At 39.0% G+C, this 23,538-nt stretch overlaps 2 protein-coding genes across 2 annotated transcripts in view; one reads left to right on the forward strand and one right to left on the reverse strand.

Annotated features, from left to right (window-relative positions):
• On the forward strand, positions 1 to 6,384 carry LOC140335138 (NADPH oxidase organizer 1-like). Its single transcript, XM_072417542.1, has 8 exons — positions 1 to 89; positions 589 to 669; positions 1,359 to 1,434; positions 2,240 to 2,417; positions 2,723 to 2,919; positions 3,116 to 3,226; positions 4,015 to 4,132; positions 5,205 to 6,384. The coding sequence occupies exons 1-8, from the start codon at positions 9 to 11 to the stop codon at positions 5,851 to 5,853; spliced, it is 1,491 nt and encodes a 496-aa protein (XP_072273643.1). The 5' UTR covers positions 1 to 8; the 3' UTR covers positions 5,854 to 6,384.
• Positions 6,385 to 8,265: 1,881 nt separating this feature from the next.
• Positions 8,266 to 23,538, reverse strand: part of TBL3 (transducin beta like 3) — a 16,107-nt gene continuing 834 nt past the window's right edge. Inside the window, exons 2-22 of the mRNA XM_072417541.1 lie at positions 22,942 to 22,993; positions 22,753 to 22,848; positions 22,441 to 22,488; positions 22,132 to 22,273; positions 20,685 to 20,769; positions 19,967 to 20,137; positions 19,353 to 19,428; positions 18,343 to 18,439; positions 17,460 to 17,668; positions 16,299 to 16,440; positions 15,618 to 15,676; positions 14,565 to 14,671; positions 13,748 to 13,898; positions 12,929 to 13,159; positions 12,070 to 12,140; positions 11,477 to 11,633; positions 10,918 to 10,976; positions 10,726 to 10,829; positions 9,894 to 9,965; positions 9,546 to 9,704; positions 8,266 to 8,911 (exon numbers count right to left, since the gene is read on the reverse strand). Of these exons, the coding sequence (XP_072273642.1) occupies positions 8,751 to 8,911; positions 9,546 to 9,704; positions 9,894 to 9,965; positions 10,726 to 10,829; positions 10,918 to 10,976; positions 11,477 to 11,633; positions 12,070 to 12,140; positions 12,929 to 13,159; positions 13,748 to 13,898; positions 14,565 to 14,671; positions 15,618 to 15,676; positions 16,299 to 16,440; positions 17,460 to 17,668; positions 18,343 to 18,439; positions 19,353 to 19,428; positions 19,967 to 20,137; positions 20,685 to 20,769; positions 22,132 to 22,273; positions 22,441 to 22,488; positions 22,753 to 22,848; positions 22,942 to 22,993 (2,449 nt within the window). The 3' untranslated portion in view covers positions 8,266 to 8,750. The remainder of the gene's footprint in view (positions 8,912 to 9,545; positions 9,705 to 9,893; positions 9,966 to 10,725; positions 10,830 to 10,917; positions 10,977 to 11,476; positions 11,634 to 12,069; positions 12,141 to 12,928; positions 13,160 to 13,747; positions 13,899 to 14,564; positions 14,672 to 15,617; positions 15,677 to 16,298; positions 16,441 to 17,459; positions 17,669 to 18,342; positions 18,440 to 19,352; positions 19,429 to 19,966; positions 20,138 to 20,684; positions 20,770 to 22,131; positions 22,274 to 22,440; positions 22,489 to 22,752; positions 22,849 to 22,941; positions 22,994 to 23,538) is intronic.

Here is a 23,538-nt window from a genome sequence, read left to right on the forward strand (position 1 = left end):
ACTACAACATGCGTCAGCAGATGCCTGAAGTTCGCCGGCACCCGTTGGAGGCCAAGGCTGTGGGAGTTCTACAGCATGGAAAACTCAAGGTAGTGTTAGAACATCTGCTACCAATGTGTAACAGAGGGAGCCGCATGCTGGGTGGGTCAGCCTGTTGGCCCATCAATGAATATTGACATCCCTTAAAGGTCAAAAGAGGCTCATGAATTCAAAGGCTGTATTTTTAATATTTACACCGATTGCCCTCTTGTAATGGGTGATTGAAGCAACTGGTCTGACAATAGGTGCCATCAATTTATAGGGAACCTCCAAGTGGTTTGAACTGGAACCATAAATTAGAGGAGAATTAACACTCAAGAAAATATAATGGATCAGAGTGCCACTTTAACTGCTTTAAAAAAAATAGCTGATATTTGATTTGTTCCTGTGTATTTTTGTCTGTACTAATAAGGACCCAAGTTGGACCCCATTGCAGTTCCATGGCATTGCATGCTAGAATATATAGTACATTAAAACATAAACCTTAAAATAGTTGTTAACCAATGAAGTAGATCAATCACTAGTAACATTTTACTTTCTCTTCGACAGATAAACATTTTTTCGATCCAGTGGTCTGACCACAATGATATACTGATATATCGAAAATATGAAGATTTCAAAAAAATGAATGTAAGTTTATGAAGAAAAAAACATCTATTTGTCTGTTCCTAACGTAGCAATCAACTTTATTTGCTATATCTTTGCTTCTATTACCCTGCTGTTCAAGCTCTAATTTATAGAAGTAATATTGTTTATATCTTAAAGTAGATTTAATACTGATTATTTAAATCCTATATATTATGTCACATGCTAAAATCTATTTTAAAGTGATTTTATAATCTTTTCAAATGTTACACTCTTATTAAAATATTACCTGTGATCAATGCACAAAAGGCAAGCATTTCTCCTATGGGAACAACGCTCTGTCTACCAGTTACCCTTCTGTGCTGTCATCATGTTACACGTACCTTGATTGGATATTGTATCATTGTGTCACATTTAATTTCAAAATCTGTATATAGTAAATGCAGTAAATATAATATGTAGTATCTGTGTAGAATATACAATTCGATAGTTCTATATGTACAACTGAAAGATTTGTAATGGGAAATATGATTCGTATATCACTTATTGGTTGATATTAATTAATTAATGATTATTAATATCAATTATTGGTTGATATTGACTACATGGACACTTTCAATATTTAAACCTTCTACCTTCTTTGCGTTGTAAGATGGTAACTTTCTCATATATATATATATATATATATATATTGATCTAACTATACTTGTATATATTTCTTTTTATTCTAACAGAGAGAGCTAAGAAAAAAATATCCCCTTGAGTCTGGGCTGTTACGGAAATCAGATAATATGATACCAAAACTAAGAGGTAAGGACCCAATGCGCCCATCTTTACCCGCATGCACTGCAAATTTCCCCCTTGCATCAGCACTAGAAAAGCTTACATGCATGCCCTCCTTTCACATGGATAGCAATAGGCAGTATTCCTTATGTAATCCAAAACTGAGATGGTCAGTTGGTACTCAAACATGGAACAGAAGCTCTTTTCATAGTGTATGGAGATTGTGGTGCACATAAAAAGTAGCCACAGAGTCTGTCTATGCAGAGCAGAAGGAAATGCATGTAATAAGTCTTATTGGAAGGGGTGCTGGGGGTGCCTAACACTGCAAATGCAAATGCTGTCTCTTTGGTCCTATAGGATCCTTTAAGGAACAAGAGGGGAGTTGAAAAAAGAGGAAAAGAAAACTAATGTAGCTCACACATTTCAGGGATTTGGATGCACTTTAAGTTTCACATATATGCAGTATCACATATGATAATTGCCACTCATTTTAGTAGAGTTTAATTAGTTTGATAGATAATTGCATGTCTATGGGTAGTATGCAATCTTTGCAGACCGTGATTTATAGAGTAAAATCAGCCACGTTGATTAATTGACAAGATGGAATTAGCAATGTTTGCAACATGATATACTGATCTTTCTTATAAATTATTATTTAATGTATTTTTTTAAATCTGATCTTGCAGTATTTTTGGAACGTGTTGCAACATGTTGGGTTATTATTGTATCCCATCCGCACCTATTTACTTCCTCCTTAGTACTCAGACAAGTTTCTGTAATTAGGTTGAGGGATATTCCCACTGTCACTCACGTGTTGTCCTCTTTCTTACAGATGTTCCGATCTTCAGGAAGAACCGGAACACCAGCCGCTTTATTGAGAGACTGAAACTGCTGGAAAATTACTGCCAACAGCTCCTAACAACCGATGAGAAGATCTCCTGTTGTGATGTGGTGATGGCGTTCTTTACACCCAACAACAGTGATCTCAACCCCAATTTTCCCCAATGCAGGTCTGTTAACACTGTTAAATTTTCACTTTCATTCCAAATGTTTCTGACCACATTCATCTTGATTTCCAGTCTATGTGAGCTTGCTTGGACATGCTCTCGGTCAGTGGCCTTATCACCTTCTTAAATCCAACAGACTTATAGTTTAAAAGCAAATATTTAATTGTCTGATATCAGTTCATCCAAAACTGATATTTCCATTTTTTTGTTTGATTCTGGAGATTTAAAGTATTGGATTGTGAAGTATTAGGACTTAAGTGCAGATCATGTGACATGTTGGGATGAAACTAATAGACATGTATTTGCAGCTTGGTGATCGTGCCTCCTGAATCAGGAGAAGAGCAGAAACAGCAGCCCAAGCAGGTACCTAAACCACCAGCCACAGAGCCCATTGTGTCCCAAATGTACCTGTGCATTGAAGACCATGAGACCAAAGACACAAAGAACCGACCATTCCAAGTGAAATGCAATGAGCACCTGGGTGTGCTGATCAAGGAGAATTCTGGTGAGACATTGACCTCCCACCACAACCATTCTATGTTAAAGGCAGACTGTCCTTAATGAAACATGTGAACTTCTGATTTGTTTCTTTAAAAGAGCAGGCAATGAGGCTGGGTGCTCTTAATTTCTTACAAAAGTGTGGTTACATGTAGGTCACATAGTGGGTAGATGTATTGTAAATACCCTTTATTCCATCCTAGGCTGGTGGCTGGTAGAGAATGAAGAGAAGAGGGTGGCCTGGTTTCCAGCTCCGTTCCTTAAAGCCCTAGAGAAAGAAGATGATGCTGAATCTGTGAACTCCAACGATGAAGGTATGTTGCTATATTTTACCAATACTGATGTGTTTTAGAAGTCCAAGATATCATTCACATCTTCTCCACCCTACTTAGCACATCACTAACCTAGAACAAGCTTGAAGGTCCAGAGATCGGTATGGGCTGGGTACTTATCCCAGGTCAATGGCTAGATAGATCAACATTTACAGCTTTTATTGTTCCATTCTGACCTAAAAAATGTATATATTTCAATATAAGGGAAGGGAAAGGAAAGGGAAAAGGAAGGAAGGCAAAAGATGAGAAGCCAGGAAGGAAGAAATGATAAGAAATGAGGACAGAGTAGTAAAGATGGAGAATAAAAAAAGAAAGAAAATGAAGAAAGTAGAATATCAAAGAAAGGAAAGTGGGAGCAAAAGATAGAATAAAAGAAAAGAAGAAAAAATAATTAAAGAAGTAAGTAGAAAATGGAAGGAAGGAAAGTAAATAGGGAAGGAAGGAGAAGAAGGTAAAAAGAGAAATAAATGAAAAAGAAAGGGAAGATGTAGAAAGGAGAAAAGCAAGGAAAGGAATTGGGAAGGGAAAAATAGAATCAAGGAAAAGAAGTAAGGAAAATAATTGAGGAAGGAAGTAGAAGATGGAAGGAAAGTACATTAGGAAGGAAGAGAAGATATGAGGAAATAAATTAATTAGGGAAGAAAGAAGAAGATGGAAAAAAAGGAAAATAATTTATAAAGGAAGAAAGCCATTATCTGTAAAGAGGGGACAAAATGTTAGACGGCCATGGCCAGTATGTAATCAAACCTATGTGATCTGTCCTTAATCAGGAATGCGGTACTATTCCTCGATGGCCTATAAAGCTATGAACTGGGATGAGGTTTCCATCCCTCGAGGAGTCCTGGTTGATGTGATTGAGAAGTCTAATAATGGATGGTGGCTGATAAGGTAAGATATGTTAGAAAGCTAATACATGCAATCAAAGGAATATATAATACTATTTTATTGCTTGAAAAAAGGATTTTTTAAAGATTTTTTCAGTAACATAAGTATGAATATTTCAACATTTTATATTTGTTTCACTAACTAGCAGCAGGGAGTTCACACAAGATCATTTTAAAGGTTTTCAACAAGCAGCCTTGGTGATGCTTTGGATAAGCTGTTTGCAGAACGTAGATCGAGACTGATTTATTACAGCTCTCCAAGGCTGGAAAGAATACATTCATCAGTGGAATGAATTTCTACAAAGTCATTTGCTATTTGCTAGCAAATGTTTTGAATTCTGGACCAGATCTATATTCTAGGTTTGCTGGATCACCCAGCTTCACTGATGAAAGTCAATCCCCTCCAGTCTTGGAGAAGTTTAATAAATCAGGCCTATTGAGAAAGATCGTTCAAACATGGCTGACAAATGGGAAGTAGGAATACCCCTTTCCTCCTTATATTTTTCTATAGTTTCTGATAGACAAAGACATTCAATGCCATTTAAAGAAGTTGGGTGAAGTGTTTGGATTAAAAGACTGGCCAAACGTAACTGCAATAAAAAACTATTATTTGTGTATTGTATGTGTACATTTAGCTATCTTTCTATAATTGAGTTTTATATAGTTTCATGATCCTGAGTAGAATTAAGAGAACATGGCCATACATGCCAGACGTAGTCCATTATTCTAGACTCAGAGCAACCTTTTTACATTAGTGGAGGCATAACCTTCCCATTACCTTTGACTGCATTGGTGTCATCATAGGGTAATTTAGGAATGGGAAGAACTGTCTAAGGATAGGCTGAACCTCTAGTAATAAGGAAACAATCTTGCAGCCTCACTGTGCTTCTGGTCTCACATGTAGAAAAAGGTTTAGGAACATAGACATAGAAATATATATAATAATTAATATATATAATATAAAAAAAACAAATATAGAAATAATATAAAAATACATAAATATTGGAAAAGATGCCTAAAAAAGCTAAACTAATAATGAAAACCAACATTTTCAATGTTTTCCTTGACCATCACAGGTATAACGGAAAAACTGGCTTTGTCCCAGCTATGTACCTAAAACCGTACCAAAAGTGCCATCAGCTCCAGTTGATGAAGAATTATGGAACTTTCCCTTCCACTTCAGACTTGTTCAAAGCCTCCAGCCAGCTAGACTTAAGCAGACCATCGGATTCCTGGAGAACAGTCAACATGGATATTACAGGCAAGACTGGAAATCTAGAGCGGGTTGAGGCTGAGAAACTGGACAGGAGAAAATCAAGGTCAATCAGTGGCTTACCATTTAGTACAACTTATGGATTTTACCCCAATTCTGTTGAATCTGTTCCAAGAGATCATGCAGTGGAAGTATGCCAACCATTAGGAACAGGGCAGAAGCCAACACGTAACAGTCAAATAAGAGGTGCAATACGAAAGCCTAATGTTGTCTCTGAAACCTCCATTCAAAAACCACCAAGATCTCCTCCCCAAAGGAATGAATTTAAGGAACAAGGCTTACCCAAGGAGAGTCCAAACAAAGCTGAACCATCAACTGAGCAGTCAATCCCACATCCTCCAAGGACCCCTTTGATGCCTCAAAGACCCAAACCACACGAGATACTCCACAAATGTACCACTGTGACAAAGAAAGCTTTGCAAATGAACGACGGAACTATCAATCAGGGATAAAGGAGTAGAGTTTGTATAATGTTAATCAATTGCCATGTATTTTTGTCTTATTTATTCAATATATTTATTATTTTTTACATGATGAATATATGTTAATATACATAAAAATGGACCTGAATTATCAAGGTTCTCCAATACCCACTATTGTGGGTGAACCTGAGCAAAGCAGCACATTTGCCAACAAAATGATTTTAAAGAAAACCATTCCAGATTTGCTGGATTACCAAGGTTCACCCAGGATAGACCAGGATAAACCCTTGAGTTCGCTCCATAATTAAAATATAGAGCCTTACTGATAAAAGTGTATCCTCTCCAGCCTTGGAGAGCTTTAATAAATCAGGCCCAGTGTGTGTGTTTATTGAAGATCTTTTACTTTATGTATTTATTATACTTATGATTACATATATATCACATATCATTACCCCTAATTTATTGCTGAGACAGAATAGTTGTCACCTATTCAAATAGTGATAAAGGAATGTTGGATACGTGTTGGGTTTTTGAGGTACACTGTGAATAAAAAAATCATGTTTGTACTTCAATACCTGTCTGATGTCTTCTTTCTATTTCTTATACTACTGTCTGTCCGTTCTCCTTGCTTCCAACCCTTTGGGCCACAGAGAAGCCAATTACCCCAACTCAGGCAAAGACAACAATAAAAAGCACATAAAGGTCCCCTTCCCTACTACACCAAATAAAAACTAAAGTGGGGATATATATGTCCATATATCAACTACAGTTTCTATTCATAACCTGTCAATGGGATCACACAAGAAATTGTCTCTAAATGTCAGAAAATCTCTCTAAATGAATGTATATGACCTGAGAAAACATCCACGCCTTTCCATATTAATATGGTAATAGAAATCCTACAGAACCTAGAACTTTTGCAGTAAAGGCTCACATAGCTAAGGAACTTCTAAACAGTGGCTTATACCATGTCATATGCCATGCCATTCACATATCTGTTGTGAAAGTAGCTAAACACACATATTGCAACTGGATTGTGCATGGATAAACAGTTAAAAATATTTTAAAGTACTGGAAAGTTTTTGCTAAAGGAAACAATCTTATAGGACTAAGGGTGATGGCACTGTTAATGTGGTTAGAGGTTTCATGGGTAAGCACCAAGTGTTTAAAGGGAAAAATAAACAAACAGAGTTAGCCAATTGTATCTGAATCAAACCCAGTGCTAGCTTCTTGTAATCCCTATATAGCAAAGGTCAGACTAGAAGAGAAAAAGACAAACAAGGAGCCATTCATTTGTGTTGTAGCACTTATGTGCCAACAATGATATGCAGGGGCATATTAAAGGAGCGATGAGCCTTCTGCTTCTCAAATCATTGTCCAATGACAGGCTGTAGAAGGGAAAGACCTTTAAGTGTTACATTAAGCATGCCTTACACTTGGAAAAAATCTAAGCAGCTATTGCTGAACTCATTCTAAAAATACACTAATTGCTTGGATCTAAAGTTGATCTTTGGTTCCAGTAGTTGTAGTCACTCCGGTTTGTCTTAGCGTCATTGAGACGGGGGACAAGGGTTAAAGCCTCAGTGACGCAGTGACGCAGTGACGCAGAAAGCAACAGTGAGTTTACAGAAGTTCTTACACTTAGTTGAAAAATACAATTTTTCACTGGAAATTGGCTTTAAAGAGAAACCATCAGTTCACTCACTTTAAGCAAAGCAACAGTGATACAAACCCTACCAGCACTCCTCCACTGGTCCTTCTACCATTGCAGGCAGCAATAAAGTTGCCAGTGCCAGTCAGCAGGGTAAGCATTGACTTCACCCCATGTCAAGTGCCAGCTCTCAAGCTAGAAATTCATGACTGCTAGATCTGAGCATTGTTAAAGGGGTGAGGAGGCGACATATACCTCCATAACTGCAATGAATAAGTGTTGAGGAGGGGAAGAAAAGAACAAGCCAGGTAAAGAAAGTATTGGAGGCAGGGGTTCTTTGCAAAAACACCTATTTTATATGGCAAGGTAACAATGGTTCTTTAAAGCCCATTGTGTGTGACAACACATTGAGTAGGTGACAACAATTCGGCTGCCACTGATTAATATTATGTGCTTGGCCGCACAGAGTTTTTTTTTTTTTTTCTGCCCCCCTCTCTGCCAGATACCATTAACTTGGGTTTCTTTAATGCCTAGGTATTTTTTTTTTTTTTCTGCCCCCCTCTCTGCCAGATACCATTAACTTGGGTTTCTTTAATGCCTAGGTATTTTTTAAGTCAGGAAGCAAAACGTCAGCATCATGGTATAGAGACGTTATAAAAGATAAACAAGTGCATTCCTTTTTTTCTGATGTTAAAAGAATTAGATCACATTTTTATATATTTGGTTGAAAGTTTTCTTTACAAAGATAAAACATGAATCTTTCCACAAAGGTGTACACATGAGTTGGGAAATACAGCAATATCAGAACTAATGACTGTTCTTTGTTTAATAGCCAATAAAGACATTATGACAAAAACGTAGCCAAAGTTCCTCCATCTTTAGAAAAGACAGATTAAAAAAAATAAAACTTTCTCTTCCTAAGTTGCCAAATAAACAGGAAAGCCAACTGGTAAAGACATCAGCCAGTCTCCTGTGTGTAGAAAAAAGTCTACCAGGCCGACAGATAAATGTAAAACTCAGGAACCGGTCAGTTTAATGTAGGAAGGCACTTTTAAAGAGCCAATGCTCACATTGACAACTGAAAAATACCGATATAACCAGGCACTGGTAATTTTTTTTTTCAAGCAGGGATTCAAAATAAGCAGCACTGGTAGAACAGACATGGCTCCTCTCACATTCCTGGCACAGGAGCCACATGCCTGCCTGGTATTGTCTGTACATGGTACAAATGCAGATGGCTGCAGAGGTTTGGCAATCATCCAGTTTTTTGGTGGTCTTATGCTCTGGGGTCCTCTCTTGCGGTGATGGAAAGGTTGGTGACAGAGTTGGGTGCATTCTTCTTCTCCTCCGGCAAATCAGTCAGTCTCATGTGTTGCCACATAAAGTCCACAAACATTGAAGCTTGCAAAAGTCTGGCCATCCTCTGCATGTGCCGCTCTGTGGGGTAAAGAAAAGAATAAGTCAGGACCATTAGAAATGTTTTCCAATTTACTAAATCCTCTCCATGGAAGCATCCTTCATAGAGGGGCGAATATAGGTGCACATTAGTAAAAAGTTGAGAGATGGCTATCATTCTATGGCTTCGATATATTCTAAGTTACTGAAAGAATGACACAGATTAGGAGATCTGACCTTACTATACTTCATTTACTGCATATGCTTGTCATTGGTCGATAAATAACCTTAAAATTTCGACACATTGTTTCAACAATTCAAATATACAGATTGGCGCATACTAATTGGGACCTCCAGCCATCCAGCAGAATACGGACCATTACGAATCAGAATCTGCACTCATTTTTAGTATTTCTCTAACAGGCTGCAGATTTAAAAAATCCTGACTTGTATGTAGCCATCAAGGACTAGAGTTTGACATTCCTAATCTTTAAGGATAGATGCAGCTTCAGCAAATAAACACTAGACATAAGACCCTAGCTTTAATGCATTTCTTGCTAAGGCTGGAAAGAGTTGCAGAAAAAGGATTTAGAGTAGTTGGTAGGTATTTTAGTGTGGGGATTAGACTGAATATAAAAGAAAACATCACTAATGTGACATATGAGTGGGTTCTCACCTGTATAGGGTAGCAATGCTTCCACAGTGCCTCGGATGCCGCTGTACTGGAGCAGTGTGTCGGGTGGTACCTGGGTCAGGAGGATGTTCATCACACACTGCGCCTCGTGACAGTTCCGAGAATTTGTGTTCCAGATGGTGCAGTATCTCAGGATGGCCTCTGAAAATTCAGCATAAGGAGTTCGTACATCAGGGTTATTGCATTACACACATTTTTCTTCTAACAATATAAAATTGTATCTGTGCTTCCACAAGTACTCAGGTCTTATTTACAGCTATACCATACCCACAGAGGAACTCACATACAGGTCCTGCTTAAATTATTTTAATCAGGGTTATACGCTCTTACCTTTCTGGTCATTGCGTAACCTCAGCAGGTTTGTCTCCAGATCATCTCTTCCATGGGGTTCCTGCAGAATGGCTAAAATTTAAAAAAGAGGGAAAGATTAGAATTTTCCTAGACCATAAACCATGCTGCTATTTCTGGCACAATAAGACACTAAATCTTTATAGGGGAGGAGTTCACAAAAAGAGGAAAAAAGTCCAACATTAGAAACGTATGTTGTCTGCTGCTGTTCTTTTCATTTACAGAGAATTCAGAACTTTTTACAAAAATAACATACATACTAAAAAACATCAACCATTGTTATCTTTCAAGCGTTCTTGACTGCACTTCTAAATTTATATTGCTAACAGAATATGATATTCCCGAGGACCCCTATCACTCAAAGGGGAAGACACTTACCCCATAGTTAAATCATGATGCCAGAACCCACCCACCGCGCTGAGCCTGCGATCCGTATGAGGGAAATGGTCAGGGGGAGCACCAGCCAGAGCAGCAGACCACCAACATTTTTGACCGCTGTGATATTCTAAAGTTCCCTTTATAAATTACAGGTCTAAAGACAAAAGTGTCATGTGGGGGCTCTTTAAACTTTTTTCTGTTTCTAATAGAGCATTTTCACGGTCTCACTTAAGCCTCAGTGATAAGAATTTGGCACGGTTGTGTTCTATGGGCAGAGTGCACAGCATTACCCACTCCCCACATGACCCATTACAGCACCTATTAGTAAATGCCACCATGTGCTCACAAAACCTATCATGAAAGGTGCAAATACCAAGGTAGGATTTATTTTTTTCCAAAATTTATAATCAGTAAGAAGAGTTCCTAGACAGCTTACCTTTTATAACTTTGAGCGCAGTGTGTGGCTGGTCTAAAGTGATAGCCAGGCCCAGAGCCTTCAGGAACCTCTTCTCATGCAGAAGGTTGGATAGCTCTTGCTGCCTAGAGGACAGGAACATGGTGCAGGTTATAATCCAAATAAATGGGGTGCAATTGGAAATCTGCCCTTAAAGGTCAAAGGTGCACTTACTTCAAGATCTCATCCTCCTTCTTGGCCATTTCTTCAGCCAGCTCAGTCTCTGTGACATCCTAGGAATAAAGAAACATTCATTTTTCACATGTACCCGGTGCTTATTACAAGGCATGAGGTGTCTAGTTACAAGGGTGAGCTGTTTTAAAGGGAATCCATATTTAAATATGCTTTTGGATTGATTATTATTGATCATGTAAGTTTAAGGTATATGTATTTTCCAGAATGGGTGGAATAGTAGAATCCCATTCAGGTTTGTGAACCATCTTGAAGATTTGCCTTCATGACACAGCAAGAAGTAAATCGAGATATTTCAAGAGGATGTATAGCTAGCTCTTGGATTCAGCAGGAGATGAGGTTCAGAGCTGGGTCAGGACACCATCTGCATGAAATATACTCTCCCCAAGACTATGTGAGTTTCCTACACATATTCTCTAAAACAATTTTTTTTTTTTTTTTGGCCTCGTGAGACATGAGATTGTGAGCTCCACTGAAGGACACTTAGCATAGCACTGCCTAAATACAATGGTGCAAAATAAACAAATAATAACTCTCTTACCTTCCAAAGAACAATGCTCGAGTCTGCAGATCCAGTGACAAGAGTGTTGTCCAGTTTGTTGCTGTGCAGACCCCACACTTTATCTTCATGGGAGTCCAATGTCTTGACACACTCATTGGTCTTAATGGTCCAGAGCTTCAGCAGACCATCTGAGCCACTGATGAGAGGAACAAAGTAATAGACTCAGTATGGGCAAAGAAATTTCCATTTTTGATCCGAGTAAAGGATCTAATAATTTCTCCATTGAATTTTCAGTTTGGAAGCCTGTGGATGATCTCCCCTTTCGTGGCAGGTTGGTGCTTGTTTTTAAGCCACTGAAACAATCTAAGCCACTGTTATCACTGACCTAAATACATTCTCCATATATTTTTATAAAGCACTTTTATGAATGCCAAACTGCATCATGCGCAACTTGGTAGGTAGAAAAATATTAACAACACTGCTATTAGCTAAACCAAGTCAATCAGGGCTTTCATGGTGGTAAAGATCATCTCCAGGAAACACAAAGATTCCCCCATTCCATCCAAAACTCAACAAAGATTTATTTTCCAAAACATAGCAGATGTGTCAAACAAAGAGAACTTGACATTTACCTCGTAAGCATCTGTGTGCCACGACTCACAAATATGACCTTCAGCACTGAGGCATCGTGACCTTCAAATGTCTGAAAAGAACAAAAACAATAAAAGTCAGAAGAAGATATAATGTCTGCACAATTCTAAGTGTTCTCTATGGAAGCAACAGAAGGTGAGATGTTGCAGTTACAGGTGTGCTATGGAAAAACCATATAATATTAAATGGATTGTAGATTAGATTTTAGTTTTTAGATTTAAAAACAAATTAGATTTGAGTGTTTTTTTTGTTTTTTTTTTTAGTTAGGGGGGAGGGAAGGGTATGCCCTTATTTCCGCCCTTAGCTTTAATGGAATCCACATCATGTGTATTCCAGTGACACTTGGCAGCAATGACCAGCAATACACTGGTGCAGCTTCAATGCCGCCCCAACTAATCTTGCTGCTGTCCCTCGTTGTGATGTCACCGCACCCTTTGAGTCTTCAAGGACCCATGGGAATTTCGCTGAAGAACCTCCAATGAGAAGTGTCCATGTCTCAGTCATTAACTCCTAAAGCGGGAACCTACTACTCTACAGTCCAAAGAAGACAAGGCACCTCAGGTGACCAGGTTTTTTGCAAATATTTTGGCAATGTAGAATAATTTTTTTTTTTTTTTTACAACACATGGGGAGTTCCTTAATTTTAAGGTATGCACAGACCAATGATATAGGTAATTTCAACCAGAATAGGCCAAGTCATTAGGTACCAGAAGACACCTCTGGAAACTGATGTTTAGGGAAATCATTGATTGGCACAGCAACATTTTGTGCTTAAACTTGGTATCATTGGGAAGGTAAGGCCCCTCCTTTACCTGCACTCCATATACAAATCATGATTACCTTTAGGCAGCTGAAGTCTTGCAACCCCCAGAGTTTCAGTGTTCCGTCTGCAGATGATGTGGCTACAACTTGATCCGCTGGTGAAAACTGGACACACCAGATGCCCCTTTTGTGGCCCCTAAAGACACCTAATAGGGACACGTCTGCTGCTGACCAGAGTTTGGCTGTTTTGTCTTGAGAGCCAGAGACAATCAGTTTGTCATTGGGAGATACAGCAATGCTGTTAATATCCTGCAAAGAGAACAACAAAGGAAACTATTATCAGCCAGCACACCATGTGACAACCAACCAAAAGCAACCAATATTATCTAGTGTTAGAATAAATAAAGGTTTGTCTGCTGGTTCTTTTCTCTCATTGGACTGGAAGGAATGGAAGGGGTTACTCATCCAGCATAAGGTCATTATTCATACATTGCACTACTTGCTGGTTAAAAGTCACACTGTAGTACTTCAAATTATAGAGATATTCTATGAAGATTTTTGTGTAAGGCTGCAATATCAAATATCAAAATGTCGTCCAGTTTTATTATATACACCTTTGCTGGTGCTCCCTCCAGTTTCTAACCCTGTGTGAGTGTATTAAAAAAAAACAAGATGCACCAGGAGTAGTAAAATAACAAAATGCAGTGCATGCTGCAACACACCTCCAGTCATTTATCCAACATTAATTATAATCCTGCACTTTAAAACATCAGTCCTTTGTGTTTATTAATACAGAAGACTAAAGACATACTTTAAGCAGAGGGCATCGTAGGCCCACACCTCAAGGGGTGGCGACATATATTTAGGTATATTCCTCATTTAGGACAGACTTCTCACCTTCTCATGTGCCTTCTCTGTACAAGCAGCATGTAAACCTTCCATCTCTGGTTTCTGGTCTTTAACTTGCTTGGAAGAAATAGATTCTGGGAGTTTCCAGATCTTTAACGTTAAATCCTGGCTCCCGCTCACCATAAAAGACTCCTTTAATCTGATAATATACAAAAGTGCTGATTAATAACAATACTTGTATGTATGTTTCATATCCCTGTCAAATAAATTGTGCGCATCCACGATGGGATGACCAAGAATGTGCATGTCCCATACTTCTCAGGATGTAGTCATCGGGTACTGCCAATAGTAGTAGAGAAGGGGAAGGACAGCAAACATTTTTTTCACAGCTGTCTGCTGTTTCCACTTTCATGTGTTCAGGTAAGATTTACAGTATGATTACGTATGATTTACAGACATTTTTAGCCTACTTTAAATCAGAACTTAACAGGGTTCCACCATCTTTTTTTCTTTGTTTTCAGCAGATAATCTTCAGTCATCTTGATTGGCCGTGTCATGATGATGAAACTTCCGAGTAGGAGTGTGGGAGTTTATTCATTTTCAGCACTTGCAAGAAAAGCCAGATTGGCTGGAATGAGCATCTCCACACAATTTGACACCAGGGTGGCAATCAAACAGTAAAGGAGCGGTTATTGCAGAAGGGACGTAGCTTGTCCCTTTCTGCAATAAGCACCTGCTTGAATTGCAAAAGTTCAAAGTGGGACTTTAGTTCCTCTTTAACTGTAACACCAGTCTATTTGATCTGTAAATTTTTTGATGTGCCGAAGCACTTTACTGATACATAAAAATTTTAGTTGATACCTACCTTGAACAGGAGATTGCTCCAATACCATTTGCATGACCTCCACCCATGGCAACACAAGTCACCTTTCCATCAGCTTTTGCCATCTTCCAAATTCTGACAGTTTTGTCCTAAAACAAAGGAAGAAGTTATCGAAACTGAAAGTTCTGTCCTAAAATAAAGGAAGTGATGGTAGAACAATACAGACAAGTGTTGCTCTAAAATATTATACATTTTTAACTCTATAGCTTTAAATGGTAACCCTGATTTCAGTACTTTCTGAGTCATAGTAGACCCAAAACTCCTTAGAGGAATTCTTGTTCAAGGCTAGGGACTTGGGGAGTAAATTAGCTTGGCAGATATAAAGCAAGCATTATCAGGAAATCTCTCCACTGGCGACAATCATGTTATGGGGTCACAGCTCTTGAGCAAGTGCCTTATAAAGTAAACTCCAAACTTCAAAATACTGACCAATTGTGTCTATGCAATATCCTATAAGATTTACCTTCAGCCCCACATTTTCTGTCTGAGCAGTGCCTAGCTGTTCCACGAGCCTCACATCAGTATATTTGAGATGAGAGCTATAGCATTGCTGCCTTTAACAGATTTTAGAAGATGTGGCGGAAGATTTGGCGATGTTACTTCTATGCTTCTTACGGCACTTCTTGCTGGTTAAAGTGTACCCAAGGACCTGAGGTGCAAGGATCTTTTTGCGCCCAATCATTCATTCTGTCATAAACTGCACCCCCATGTCTTCTCCTGCTGCTTGATAATCATCTCGGCAATCAAAAATGGGGAAGCAAAATCCTGCTACTCTACCTATATGACCCATTCCACATTGTGATGAACAAGACATGCCGAATTGGTACCGAGGAAAAGATAGGCAAAAGGAAACCTAAAGGAAATAACGGTGACTATGCCTAGGACTATACTTTTTGGAGCACAACTTCCACAATACAGGTACTCTTTAAAGTGAGCAACTTCTGTATTAACATACTTCTGTTCTTGCAGATTCCCCTTCAATTCAAAATAATGCAAAATATTTATTAAAATTCCTGCCGAGTGTGAAAAGCCTACCTTAGCACAGCTGACAAACAGGAGCCCCTTCTTAAACACGTCGATAGCCAGAACGGTTTCTAGAAAACATAAGAATTAATAAATAAACATATAATACTGCACTACTCCTGCAGCTGATTAATAGTCATTTCCTCTTACTCTGTAATATCAATAAACACCTTTAACAGCTTCTGTGCATGAGCTGCTTATGAATACTTTTCATTTATAAGCATGTACAAGAAGAAAAAAAAAACACCTTGAATCCTAGTGGAGAACAGCAATACTATGAAAAGTACCCAAAAAAAATGTCAACAAAAAGATATATAAAAAATCCAGTTTCCCTTTTTTTTTTTTAACTGGGGGAACAAAAACAAGGACACAGGTTTGAGTGCTTAGCGGCAAAAATTGCATGGGGCATATCCCCTTGGCACCTGCCCTGTCACAGCCCAGCAGCAGAGGAGAAAATACCAGGTGGCAAGATTCAAAGCCTTTAGCAGGAAATGTGGCTGATTTCACCCCTAGTGCTCTACCTTTGCATCCACATTCATACAAGCTTAAGCTGTCCCAAATATTCCATCCACCCCCCATGACATGCCGATGTCCCACACACTTTATCAGCTAATGCTGCCCAACGCAACAACCCCTGGGTATTATCCAGTTAATGTATAAAGAAAAATACTCCAGAACAAGATCACCACCTACCTGTGTGACCGTACAGGATTTGGCAATTGGATGTGGCTAGCTCGAACACTTTAATTTGAGGGCTGTTTGTGGCAACCACGATGTGAGAATCGGTTGGGCCCAGGAATTTCACATCCAGGACTTCATCATTGTATCCTGCAAACTGGGTTAGAACAGATTTTTTTATGTTACGTCACTAGCCATATGATGATTCTATATTAGAAGTTATGAGCAGAGGGTGGCTGCCTAAAGCTAAAGGAAAAAACGCACTAACTTATCCCTCTCTCTTCTGAAACTAGTCCTTTGAGGCTGCTTCTCATCCCTATTCCAACAGGTGCAGGCACTCTGACATCATGTACAATGTACGACCAGGGGTCCTGCATTGTGAGGGGACCAAAGGCCTGCACATAAACTAAAGCATTAGGCAGAGGAGAGCCATGTAACTACTGGGAAAAATGTGTAAAAATAAAGCCAACGCAGCCACCATGTCTACCTCGCTTTGGAATAAGTCCAACTTGATATAAGTCCTGTTTGGACACGAAAAATCTTGCTTGGTATACAACCTTTGTGCTAGAACTTGTATGGGTCAAAATGAGTCACAACACCGCGTGCTACCCTTATTTACCTCCCTCGAGACAAAGTCACGACTGCCCATGAGCGTCTGTACGCCAGTTGCTGTTCAGTGAACAACCCGCGCTATAACTCTCTGTGAAATACATAACCTCTCCTCCTCCTCCCTTCTCAGCACCATCCTAGTAGGCACTCAACTCTTCTCAGCAAGGTAAAGTGAGGATAAATTTTCATTTATTTCATCTAATTGCTTTTGTATTTATGTATTTTAGTATTAAGCAGTGTTTAAAATATTTTATACAACCCCATCAATGTATAATATGTCAATAACAATAGGATTTTTTTTCATGGGAACGGATTAATCATTTTCCTTTTATTTCTTATGGGAAAAATTTGTTTGGTATAAGTCCAAGGATCTGGGACGGATTAAGGACTTATACCAAGGTACCACTGATATTTATATATTTATATTTATATATATATATATATATATATATATATATATATATACACACACATTTTTTATACCAATTATGAACTTGCAACATTCTTTTAAATCTTTGATCTGTCTTTTGTACCTTCAGACATTGTCTATAGTAGTAGTGGCCGTACCTGTTTCTTAAGCTGCAGGTCCTGAAGATCGTAAATGAGGATATTATGTTCAGCTGTGACAGTGACAACCTCCTTCTGATTGGGCAGGAGCAGGCAGTGAGTCAGGCTGTGTTCATCCCCCTCTTCCTCCAACACTTTCTTGCTGGCATGAGGCAAAGTCTGACTGTAAACACACTTGGAGGTGGCCGCATCCCACACACGCAAGATACCTGTCATTGACCAATGGATAACATTATTGAGGACCTGATCTCAAAAAGTGAAGAATCATTATGTAACAAGAAACATAGAAATTGTAATTGTGCTTGAACAAGTCCAACTGACGATGTTAGGTATATAAGGTAAAGGCTATGCCACAGATTTACTAAGTTTAGAATTGCGTGAATTTTCTACACTTTAGAATTCCAACTGGCCTGCCTTCTCTATAAGCGTTTTTTAGAACCAGGACAATGGTTTTGCCGATGGCTTCAGACCTGGAGAGCTTACCAAAGTTTGCATGTCCTAGCATGGAGAACTCTGCATGACAGGACACCAAAAGAGGTCTCAAGTATGGTGAAAATAAGCTTCATTCATCTTTAAAAATAGGAACCACGTAGCAAACCTATACAGATCATTGGTTCAAACAATACTCACATCTGTCTGCTTTGAACTACATTATTAAAGGTGAAAAGGTTTTCTATTATCACATGGAATGGTTTTAACACATCTGTTCCGGTGTGTGTATGTTCACCAATGGTAACTATGGCATGACCCGACCATCTTTAAATATACATGTATGTGGGTATAGTCACATCTTCGTACCCACACACGTTTAATTACAATAACAATAAGTATCATTATTATCCATGGAGTTTACTGTTAGTTCAATACATTGGCTGCAGCTCACCTTTACTGCCGGCTGTAACAAAGAGGAGGGACTTGGCGTTATCTTTTCTGCTGATCACATCCGAGGATTCTGGAAGAACCAATGCTACCTCGACACTCTGAAACACACCATATAAATATATTAGAATTACTTAAAAATATAAAGGGGACAAAAGAGATGTATATAACCGTCTGCCTTGTTACAGTGTCCTTTGTGCTCTACAACTCTACTCTTTGAGTTACAACTTAAATTATAAATTAAGTCCAAATAAAGTTTTTTCAGGCAAATAAATCTCTAAAAGTGGAGTTCAAACAGAAAAACTTCCCTTTTAGTTGTAGCTATTTAAAAGAATGGAGAATGCTATAATAAGGGAACTTTCTTTGCGCTTCCAGACTCTGCTATTTTCTGGAGGTAAATAGAGTTACAGGGCGACAGATATGATTTCCTGAGGATAGGGAAACATACCCTTATAAAAAAGCTTATTCTGAGGAGGTATCGGAGCATTTCTATGTGCACACCCTAGGGAACTGTGCAGGATGGGGTCTAGCAAAGTGATAGCCAAAAGGATGGGGGCAGAAAAGAATAAAAGATTATTTTAGAGGGCCCTCCTGCTTGATAGAATGCAAGCTGAAAATGAGGATTGGGAATCCAGGGTACAAAAGCCAGGGAACACTGTAGCTTACGGGGGTCCTTGCTTTTGTACACAATTTTCCTTTGGCCCCTGTGCTACAGAATAGAGGACCTGCTGGCCTGCTCAGGGACTTACAACTGACAATGATGAGAGCCTCCATTGAATCTCAGGAACGAATGAAAATTAAATAGGAGAAGTGTGAAATGTTTTTACAGATCACATCACATCTAACATGATTTCTGCAGGAGAATTAAGCCACCTTTCTAGTGAACCATCCCTGGAGGGTGATGGGGGAAATAATACTTACAGACATCCTGCAATATTTCAGCATGCACAACATTTTATACATATATCCTCTCTACAAGCTTTCAGCAATGAATACATACAAGGACTGACTTACCTCATACACTGCCACTTTCCTTTTAGAGGATTTGGTCGCTAGATCCCACACAGTGCAAATTTTATCTCTACCAGAGCTGAAAAAAAGAAACAGACCACAAATACACATTACCCTGAATTACGTTTCACATTTTTTATAAATGGGAATCAGGATGGTGAATTGTAGTAGTATATTTGCTAACCCATTTCTTTGCAAATAGGTAATTGTCAATGAACGTGCAATCAGAGGACTGAAAAGTTTTCTAGTGCAAAGCCCTAATAAATTGTAAGGACTGAGTTTTATTTATTGCCAATCACTCAAGAATACTTTACTTGCAGAATGTTTTCTGTTAGAATTTAAGATATATCTACAGTTCTGTTCTATTTCCAAGCTGCTTCTGAATTCCTATAGATATGTTAGGATTCACATACACCTAAACTCACAGTTTTAAATGGATATTTAAAGAACCATTTCATATTTGACAAAAGGCCCCAAGCTTAAGAAAAAAGTCCAATTGGTTTTCCAGGCAATTGTGATTTTTCATGACTGCTGCTGATTTGTTGCTCCCAAATACCCCTTATTCCTAATTAACAAACAAAGTCTTGTGATTCAAAGTACAGTTAAATGTAACTGACCTGACCATGGTGTCCCCATCAGGAAAGAAGCAGAGGGAGGTCACGGCGCTGTAGTGGGCCTCCAGTATAGACAGGCACTTGCTAGACTTCAGATCCCAGATGCGGATCTTATAATCCATGCTGGAAGAGAACAGCTGCAACCGCGTAATGTCGGGATGGAACTGGACCAAACTGCAGAAACAATGGGACAAAAATGAAACAAAAAAAAAAAAACAATGTTATATGTTATATGTAAAAAAAAAACAATGTTATATGTATAACAATGTTAAACATAACAGCATTATTCACTGAATTAGAAGACGATCTAAAAATTCAAAGATCAGTTTTATTGATTCATGGAAATAGGATCGGTTTCTAGTTTTTGGTAGAAAACGAATCACATACAAGACAGTCAAGTCAGGCCACCATGTTTATGTAGAGCTGTTTTAAACAAATCAATTAAAATTGCTTTGTTAATAAACTGAGATCAGAGTATACAAATCAGAACCATCATGTGATTCTAAAATAAGCTTCCAGCACATCAATGGCCCCCCTTTCCCCAAAATGCCTTAGCAATAATTGATTGTGTCAAATCTTAGCACAGGGGTGGCCTTCTGGCAAATAATGAAAAGGTGCCCAGGCCAAAGGAAAGGTCACTGAGGACAAAACTTTTTATGGACTTCTTCTCAAACCCTCCAGAAGTGCACTGAAAAAAGTAAAAACACGAAATCACACATACTGCACAACTCCAGATGACCCCTTCAAGTTATGTGTGCAGTACTGCTTGAGGACATCCCATATCTTGATGGTGCTGTCACATCCTCCTGTAGACACAAAGACAAAATATTAAGTATTAAGTATAAGTTATAATCTGGTGACGATAAGCTACATGAAGCCTTTAGGAAACCAAGGCAACATTTCTTTTACACCCAGGACAAACTTTTTAAATTATCCACAAGTCTTGAAGAATCCCTGCTAAAACCAAATCATTGGGTATCAGTGGAATAAAAGCCCCTTACGTTAGTGGTGAGCAGAATAAATGGTCCCCTTACAGTGGTGGTATGAATTCCATCCTAAAGATAGAAAAAATAATTTCTTCTTCATGCTGTTGGATCATTATGGAGTATATGGGACGTCAACCATCCACAGCTTAAGGAACTCATAGCAACCTTTGGAGGAACCCTAATTGGGAATGGCTGATCCAAGGACTACTCTGGCCAATAGAAAATCTTTATTCCTATTATAGGTTTGTTTTGGACATCTAATCTCAGATATAAGCTGAATATTTCTTTGACTATGTCCACTCTAATTGAAGGACAGCAGCAGGCATAGACACTCACCAAACACTAAATAATCACAGCGGACATATGCTTTTTTTCTCCTTATTCAGTATTTTGCTGATATGACATACTAAGGGTATGATAATAAACTCATTCTATTTATCCACTGAGATGTCATAATTGTTGTATTCTTTATATGGCCAGGGGCCATAATCTGATGTTTAGTAACAATACTTACTAAAACCTTTTTTTTACTGCGCAACAAATAAAACCCTAAATCTGCCTGCCAATAGTAAATCCTATTATAAATAATAAAGACTTCTCATGTTGGCCATTTAGGGCAAATTGACAGGTCCTCTTGTAAGATAAAACCACTTCTAATACATATTCTATACTCCATTCCTCACTTGCAATGCTTCCTTGTTTTCTGGTGTAGGAGCTTACAGCGGATTATCATCTCCCTCCTAATCATCAGGTGACAACATTTAGGGCTAGCGATTGAAAGATCAGGGCTGAGCTGCTAATGGGTCCCAAGTTCGAATCCCGGCCAGGGCACTATCTGCATGGAGTTTGCAGGTTCTCCCTGTGTTTGCGTGAGTTTCCTCTAAGTACTCCAATTTCCTCCCACATCCCAAAAACATGCAGTTAGGTTAATTGGCTTCCCCCCAAAATTGACCTTGGACTGTAATAATGACATATGACTATGGTAGAGACATTAGATTGTGAGCTCCTCTGAGGGACAGATAGTGACATGACTATGGGCTTTGTACAGTATATAAATACTGTGTAGTAATAATAATAATAGGAAAAAGTTGCATATTCCTCCGTATCTGGAGGCTTTGATGTTTTGAAAGAGCATCAGAGGAGCCTGGGGGAGGTATCAGAAGGTGGAATCAAACAACTTACCTGTAACAAGCAATGTGGAAGTAGGGTCAAAAGTCATGCTGGCAACTGGCGCTGTATGAATGGCCTTCCAGGTGCGGGAGCAGGTGCCATCCTCCCAACACCACTGCTTTAGGAGCAAGGCGCGGCTGCCCGTCACTAAGATCTGCAGAAGATAAAACTCACTCATGAGTGGAAGATGAAAAAAGGCAAAAGAGAAATGTTTTGGATGTATAAAGTTAGATTTATTTAATCAGAAGCTCCCGAGAGGAATAACTCTTTTTCAGCCAGGCCCTTTAGAAATAAATAGTACTGTCAGAGCAACACACCTACCTCATCATCTGGGCTAAGAGCAAAGCATGTGATATCTTCCTGATCATCCTGAAACAGAAACACACGGTCATTACACAATCAATAAATTATATTTTAATACAATTTTAAAGCTGGACTCCAGACAAACACACAAATATAACACATATGGTTGTATCCCATCAGACTGATGTCTAGCCAGTCCCACAATTTACACAGCTTTACCAAACAGCCGGGTGACCCGAACCTTTCTTAGCTGCAGTTATACAGTACAGTCAGGTCACCATCCCACCCCTCCAGCTTTGTGATTGGACACTGAATTATCACATGCCTTACCTGTTCTATAGAGCGTACAATAACCCCTGTAGCAATTTCTAGAATATTAACTTTATTTCCACAAGTACAAAACAGGTGAGTGCCATCCTTATTGATCTGGGGGAAAAAGATAGGAAAAGTATAAGTCTCAGCAAAACAAACAGCACAAAGGTGATCATTTAATACCTTAGAAACAGAAAATCTTGTTACCTGAACTCTTCCACCTTTGTAGAAAGCTTCAATTTTCCTCTCCACTGCATAGCTGAAAAATAGAAAAGCAACCATGAGAAAGTGAGAAATGTTATCGTCACCATTTTATCATGATTATTGTAAGAGTTGAAATCCAAGCAGATAAATGTGTTTTGTCTTTGTCCCCTTGGCAAGGTTCTCTGTCATTTTCTGTTCTGACAGATGGTGGGTGGGGGGTGATCTGCGACACCAGGTACACCAATCCCAAGCCCAGCGTGTCCCACCAGGGACATTATTCCAATTGGCCAGTGAGTGCTACCAGGGACATTATTACTGATGCCCGGTGCGTGCCACCAGGGACGCCATTTCCATTGGTCAGTGAGTGCCCCCAGGGACATTATCCCCGATGCCCGGTGGGTAGCACCAAGGGCATTATCCTTGATGCGTGCCACCAGGGACATGATTCCCAATGCCCAGTGTGTGCCACCAGGGACACCATTCCCTTGGGCCAGTGAGTGCCACCAGAAGCATTACTCCCGATGCCCGATGCGTGCCACCAGGGACATTACTGATGGCCAGTGCGTGCCACCAGGGACATTACTGATGGCCAGTGCGTGC

The sequence above is a fragment of the Pyxicephalus adspersus genome, chromosome 7 (assembly GCF_032062135.1).
Source record: "Pyxicephalus adspersus chromosome 7, UCB_Pads_2.0, whole genome shotgun sequence".
NCBI classification, from domain to species: Eukaryota; Metazoa; Chordata; class Amphibia; order Anura; family Pyxicephalidae; genus Pyxicephalus; species Pyxicephalus adspersus.